Here is a 7,088-nt window from a genome sequence, read left to right as displayed (position 1 = left end):
GGGTATCCCCTGCAGGGCACAAGATGGGCTGGGTCTGCAAATTCCCATGGAGAGACCCCTCCCCAGGACCCAACTGCTGAATCTCTGTAGCCCAGAAGAAAACGGGGGTTAGTAGCACCACAGCATCTATCCCCGCAGTTTGGGTGTAGGGTGGGGTCTTGACCACTCTAGAGGAAGTGCTCTGCCCTGAGATTGGAGTGGGCCCCAGGAGCCAGGCCCCAGGGATTCCTGGATTCCTTCCTGCCACCAGCTGGGCCCTGACCTCATGTGCCATGACATTGCCCACCCCTGGCCCTCAGTACTCTGCTTCCTGTATCAGTGAGACTGCAGTGCCTTCTCAACTCTTAGCCTGCTGCGTAGTACTGTGGTTAAAATTCCACCACTTTATTGACTTCTGGAGGCACGAAGCCGGTTCCAGTGCAGGGTCTCATGGCCCTCGAAGAGAGTCTTGGCCAGCTGCCTCAAGTCCAGGAGGCAGTTTAGACGATTCCTCAATTCCTGTCCTTATTGTACTGGCCCCGTGACCCAGTCCAGGTGTCAGGTTCTTGTGGCACTTCTTTCAAAGCTGCTTGTGGGAGGTACGCTGATAGTTTCTACCCATGCCCTGATGTAGCGGTGTTTGGGTGGGTAAAGCAGTTTCTCTTTGTATCGTCATGTGGTTGTTGTTTCCGATCTGCACCAATTTGCTGTTATAGATGGCAAGGTGCGATGGCCCTTTAAGAGAAACAGTGTGTTGGTGGGAGGGTTAAGTGGTCAGCAACTCAATTAAGAGGAGCAGCGGCACCTCGTGTTCACCTTGGGGAAATGCAAAAATGGGGTCTAGGGCCTCCCAATGGAGGTGTCAGGTGTGCCTTTTTTGCCTTTCTCCTGCTGGCTGCCCCTTCATAATTGGATGTGCAGAAGCTCAAGAGTGGTGGCAGCTGATGTTCCTGACCCTGGTATTTGGGTCTTTTCTGCTGGGAGGCCCTCTGGACTGACATAGCAATAATGGAATTGGGAGGGTGCTGGGGAGCCAGAAGGCCCAGGGACAAGTACAGGCTTTGCTGTGACCTCAGCAGGATTCAGTCCAAGTGAGGATCAGTTTTTTCATTTATGAAACGAGAAGGTGTGGGGGTAGATGACCTCTGGTCCTTTCTCTTCCCCCTTTTCCCCAAGGTACCCTGGATCTATATGGTCTTGAGGATGAAGCTGGTAGAGGAGTTGGGCAGGGGGAAAGGAATGGGAAGTGGGTACCTGGCATTGGATTTGGCCCTGGCTCCTCAGGAGGCCAGTTGGTGCCATATCTCTCAGGCCCCTGTGAACAACACAGCACTCTCAGGCTACCCATCTTGGGGCCGGTTTCCAGACCATAATCATTAGACCCCAAGGTTTCCCTGGAAAGGGGACAGGATTTGCATCTGCTAGTCCTGCCAAAGTCTCACCTGATTTCCTTGGGGTCCAGGACCTGGTGTCCAATTTGAGGTGGGGTTGGGCATCTGGTGTTTGAATGCTAAGGTCTCTGAAGTTGAGGGAGGTTGGGTTGTTGAATCAGAGGGCATTCCTGCTGTCCAGGCATGCGGAACCTGCTCCTTTGGTGCCTCAATCCTCTCAGGACAGTTTGTCCATCTTTTAGGAACAGAGCTGGGGGACCCTTTCAGATTCATTCTGTTCAGCATGTCAGAGAACGTGTTGGAATCAAGGCTTTCTGGGGTTCCCCGAGGGCCATCCTTTTCTGTTTCTTCTGAGTCTGACTCAAGGGCAGACAACCTCCCATTGCTGTTCCTGTGCTCAGACAGGAACTTCTTTACCTGCAAGAACAGGGAGAACTTGCTGGGCATGGAGGTGGGAAAGCCAGAGTAAACCCAAGGAAGGGGTCTCTTGGTCCATAATCTGTTGCCTGGGAATTCGGGAGTGCAGTGGGGTGAGCGGGGATGAGGATCAAGGCATAAAGAACAGTGGTCAGTAGGGAGTCATTGGATGGCCAAGGGAGCCATGTGGTGCCATTTCTGCCCAGTTCTCGGGTTGGTTTTGGTGTTGGGCACTCACTGTGGAGACGGCGGCATCCATCTTTGCATCAGCTACATCTCCTTTTTGTACCTGGCGGAAGGCTTTCTCAGTGTATGATCGGCATTCTGAAGAGAAGGCAGAGTGAGTGGCAGGTAAGCAAAACTTTCCCAAGGGAAAATGTCCTGTTGACGGATCAAAGCTCCACCCAGCTGCCAGCTAAATGGCCTTCTTACCTTGGAAGGAAGGCCTGTCCTTGGGCTCATGGCTCCAGCAGCGCTGCATTAGCTCAATCAGTCTTTCCAAGCCTGGAGTCTCAGGGCCAGGCTGGGGCAGCTCCGTCAGTGGGGGCCGGACATGCCTCTCACACACAGCGCTCTGCACCAGTGATATCTGGGCCACTGCAGATGTGGGGGTGGGGGACACGAAGACAAAGCACTTAGGGTATGAGGAGTCACCTGCTCTATCATGGAAAGGGTCAGAGAGTATAGTCCAAGGGGAGGTGAGGAGGGAGTAGGACAGTCTGAGCAGGTAAGCAGTAAGAGGAGGGCTTGGAGACTTTCAGGAAGAGGGCACCTGGGTTTCAGGATCCCAGAGTCTGCTTAAAGTCTTACTCTCAGCTTCTCTTCCGGCAAGCACTGACCACATTAGGATCCCAAAGCTGCAGGAGATGTAAAGATGAGGCCAAGTTCAATATCTCACAAAACTGCTCTCCAGTATACCTCCCCCTAGAAGGGCCCAGGGAGGTATAAAAATTGGGAATGTGTGTTTGGCATGGGTACCTTACCTGTAGACATCACTGGCCATAGAAGCCTGCTGGTTTACATCAGCCAACAGTTCTGGGGCCAAGTAGGTTGGGGTGCCCCCTGACACTCCAGATCCTACCCCTGACCGTGAGCCTCCCAGAAATGTGGATAGGCCAAAATCTGCCAGCTGCAAAGGAAGGGAAGGAGGAGGAGGTAGGGGATGGACAGAGCCAGGCAGCTTCCAGAATCCTTCTGTCTCCCCTACCCCAACCCAGAGGGTACAGATCCAGCCTTGCAAAGGGGGTGTGGAGGGTTATGGGAACAGTGGGACCAATGGAGCCCTTGGTTTGGGGGTCTGGGTCCCCTTTCTGTGGGGCTGGGTCAAGGTCTGAGTGTCCTGGGCTGTCAGCTATGGGTCTTTGGAGGGCCTAGCATGGAGGTCAGGGCCTCTGTCACTTATTGTGGTAGAGGCTAAAGCTTTTGGATGGGCCTCGATACTTGGGCAGCCCTTTGTCTTGAGGAAGATGCTGAGGGTATTCAGTAGAGAGGACTGCAGCAGATGCTATAGTGGGTGGGGCTGGAGCAGCTCTGGGGCAGGATCTTGTCCAGAGGCTGAGCCGGGGTGTGGATAGGCTGACCTTGGCGTGCAGTTCTGAATCCAGCAGAACGTTGGAGGGCTTCAGGTCCCGGTGCAGAAGCACAGGATTCTGGCTATGCAGGTAACACATCCCAAGCACCAATTCTTGCAGCAGGCGGCAGATAAGTGGCCAGGGCCGAGGACATTGGGGTTGCAGCAGCTCCACCAGGGAACCGTTCTCCATGAATTGAGTCACCAGAGCTGGCCCAGACATGTTGTCCCACTCCAGCTTCTCAGTGACTCCAAGCAGTGGCAGCACATTCATGCTATGCAGACTTGCCATGGCCTTCACCTCCCTCGATATCATCCTCCTATATTCCAGAAGAGAGCTGGGGTCCTGCTCTGATGGGCAGATCCCACCCTCCCCTGTTCAGGCCCCCAAGAACAGTGGCCTGACTCCAAGGCAAGACACTGGCTGGCCAACAGCTGGGGCACTCACGAGTTCACGATCTTGACCGCCACATCATGACCCCATGTCTGGTGTCGCGCCCGGTACACTGTGCCGAATCCACCTTGCCCGATGAGCTTCAGTTTCTTTAATTCCACAGTGGGCACCAGGGGAGCTGGGGCACCTCTGGGCCTGAGAGAGTGGGCCTCTTCACCAGATGGCCTCGGCCCCAAGTCCCTGCTGCTTCCTGCAACCCCTCCCCACCATGACCCCTGTGACTCAGCAGGGTAGGTACAATCCACAGCCTCCCCCATGGGCCCCTCTGTCCCCTGGCCTCAGCACAGGCACAGAGATGGCCCCTGAGCAAGTCCAAGGGGCCTCCTGTGTCTCATTCTCCACTCACCATAACTTGCTGCAGGACATGAGGCTGGACGGTGCGAGGGGCTTCTGGAAGCTGCGACTTCACACGAATGAAGTGACTTCTGGGAGTGGGGTTTGTGGTAGAGAGGGGTCTTGGGGTGGGGACCACTTAGGCCACTGCACAGATTCTGCTTCCTTACCCGAGTGACTGAACAACTTCCTTCCACAAGCACCAAGCACAGCCACGGAGCATATAAAGTTCCGCCTGCCTCTACAGTCCCGCCCCAAAGGGGCTGGGCAGAACGGAAACTTACTGCTTCTCTTTTCTAATTTGCATTTCCTTGAGCAACTTGCTATATGACACAGCCTGGTTAGGTGTCACTGGCGTTAAGGGTGCCAAGAAGGAGTCCTACCTTCCAGGAATCCACTCCAACAGCTGGAATCTCTCTCTTCTCCCACAGAACTCCTAGCTCCACCACCTGCCAGGCCTGGGCTGGGGATGGGACCATGCTGAGGAGAATTTCATGGTCCTGGGGCTCAGCTCTCCCACAGCTACCCTGAGATCATAGCTAACACCTCTGTAATGATTGCCATGTACCAGGTACATAGATGAGCTTTTTTTTTTTTAAAGAGTAGTACTATTTTATTTTATTATTTTATTTATTTTTATTATTCATTTATTTTTAGAGAGAAGAGAAGGGAGGGAGAGAGGGAGAGAAACATCAATGTGTGGTTGTCTCTCATGCGCCCCCATCTGGGGACCTGGCCCGCAACCCAGGCATGTGCCCTGACTAGGAATTGAACCGGCGACCCTCTGGTTCTCAGACCAGTGCTCAATCCACTGAGCCACACCAGCCAGGGCATGAGCTTATTTAATTCTCACATCAACCCTAAGGGCATAGGTACTGCTTTCATTACTTCTTTATGGATAAGGAAACGCAGGCACTGGTAGTTTACCTCGTCCAAGCCAGGGTAGAACTTCAGAGCCCGGCTCCCAACCCTCAGGCTTTCCTATTTTCACATAGGCTTCAGGGCTGTACCACTTAGTGGTGAAAGTGGCTGAGGAAGGTGTGAAGAGTTCAACAGGCTGCTGAAGCCATTTCTCCTCCTTCTGTCTCCAGATGTAGTGTCTTTGCAAGTGTGTCCTATTCCTCCTCCACTCCCACAAGTCTGGGGTTGCCATGGCGCATTAGAGGCAGCAGTGCCAGCAGCAGCTTTGGCCTTTGCAGTGGCAGCAGTAGCACCAGGCTCTGCAGCAGTGTTCCCGAACGGCTTAAGCCATGGCGTTTTTCATGGCATCCAGCAGCAGCATTGCTGTAACTGACAAAGACACCTTTGAAATAAACACATTCCTCCACTCCAGCAAAGCCCCACAACATGACCGAGATGAGTTTCCTGAGCAGTGAGGTGTTGGAGGGGGACTTGATGTCCCCCTTCGACCAGACAGGCTTGGGAGCTGAAGAAAGTCTAGGTCTCTTAGATGACTACCTGGAGGTGGCCAAACACTTAAAACCTCATGGGTTCTCCAGCGACAAGGCTAAGGTGGGCTCCTCCAAATGGCTGGCTGTGGATGGGTTGGTCAGTGCCTCAGACAACAGCAAGGAGGATGCCTTCTCAGGGACAGATTGGATGGTGGAGAAGATGGATCTCAGCAAGTTTGACTTTGATGCCCTGTTCAGTTTAGATGACATCAAAATCATGCCGGATGACCTTCTGGCCAGGCTGGGAGACTCGTGTGACCCCCTAGACCAGGAGATTAATAAGGAGTCCTCCCAGACAATGAACCCAATTGGCCATCTTCCAGAAAGTTCACCAAAAACTGACCAGGTTGCCCTCTTTACCTTCCTGCAACCTCGTCCCCTTTCCCCAGTGGCCCTGTCCTCCACTCCAAATCATTCCTTTAGTTTAGAGTTAGGCAGTGAAGTTGATATCTCTGAAGGAGATAGGACATCAGACTCCACTACTTATATTATCATAATCCCTCAGTGCATAAAGAAGGAGGATGCCACCTAAGACAATGATAGTGGCATATGTATGAGCCCTGAGTCCTGTCTGGGCTCTCCATAGCATAGTCCCTCTACCTCCAGGGCCTCTCCAGATAGCTTCTGTGGCTCTGCCCGCCCCAAACCCTATGACCCCCCCCCCCTGGTGAGAACGTGGTAGCAGCAAAAGTAAAGGGTGAAAAGCTAGATAAGAAGCTGAAAAAAAAAATGGAGCAGAACAAGATGGCCGCCACTAGATACCGCCAAAAGAAGAGGGCAGAGCAGGAGGCCCTCACCAGTGAGTGTAAAGAGCTAGAAAAGAAAAATGAGGCTCTGAAAGAGAAGGCAGATTCCTTGGCCAAGGAGAGCCAGTATCTGAAAGATTTGATAGAAGAGGTCCACAAGGCAAGAGGAAAGAAAAGGGCCCCCTAGTTACGGTAGTCAGTGTGTTGCTTGTACATGGGAGGCTTGTGCTGGAGCTGTGTTGTAATAAATTATTCTGTTAGTGGAAAAAAAAGAAAGAGTCCAACAGTGTGCTGAAGGGTCCTTCTCTGTATGCCTGCCCAGTCCCTGACAGCTGCTCTCACTAAGGCAAGCCCCTGGCATTGGTAGTGACTAGTCTGCAGCGTGGTCAGCTAGAGGAATGGTGCAGGTGCAACCAGAGGGCTGCTGATATGGAGGTGTATGCCGCAGTGGAAACACCTCAGAGACTCCCTGCACTGCCCCTTACCCCCAATGCCAAATCCTTCATACATATTCCCTGGTTAACATACCTTACCCACAAGCATATGCTCTGAACAAGGGCTTTTCAGAACTCAAGAGTGTTCGAACATGGTGGCAGCTGGACTGCCCGCCCAGATTTTTGACATATGCAAATAAACCGTATTCGAATTAACATGGTCCCAGCTTCTCTCATAAGAAATAAAAATGGACTTTGCTCATTCCCAGAAGAAATGTTGATGGACATAGCACCACATATTGACTGACCTGGT

At 52.7% G+C, this 7,088-nt stretch overlaps 1 protein-coding gene and 1 pseudogene across 1 annotated transcript; one reads left to right on the top strand and one right to left on the bottom strand.

Annotated features, from left to right (window-relative positions):
• Positions 1–355: 355 nt before the first annotated feature.
• RIPK3 (receptor interacting serine/threonine kinase 3) lies at positions 356–4,352 on the bottom strand. Its single transcript, XM_090271876.1, is given in 12 exon segments — positions 356–548; positions 550–633; positions 635–714; positions 1,234–1,294; positions 1,422–1,787; positions 2,026–2,111; positions 2,220–2,384; positions 2,598–2,644; positions 2,771–2,916; positions 3,368–3,677; positions 3,806–3,946; positions 4,158–4,352. Coding segments are annotated over 12 exon segments (1,563 nt in total). The 5' UTR covers positions 4,178–4,352; the 3' UTR covers positions 356–491.
• Positions 4,353–5,482: 1,130 nt separating this feature from the next.
• Positions 5,483–6,528, top strand: LOC150016007 (cyclic AMP-dependent transcription factor ATF-4 pseudogene; annotated as a pseudogene).
• Positions 6,529–7,088: the final 560 nt, after the last annotated feature.

This window comes from Furipterus horrens, unplaced genomic scaffold (assembly GCF_987537825.1).
Source record: "Furipterus horrens unplaced genomic scaffold, mFurHor1.1.pri manual_scaffold_3, whole genome shotgun sequence".
NCBI lineage: Eukaryota > Metazoa > Chordata > Mammalia > Chiroptera > Furipteridae > Furipterus > Furipterus horrens.
This window is presented reverse-complemented; position numbering and strand designations above follow the sequence as displayed.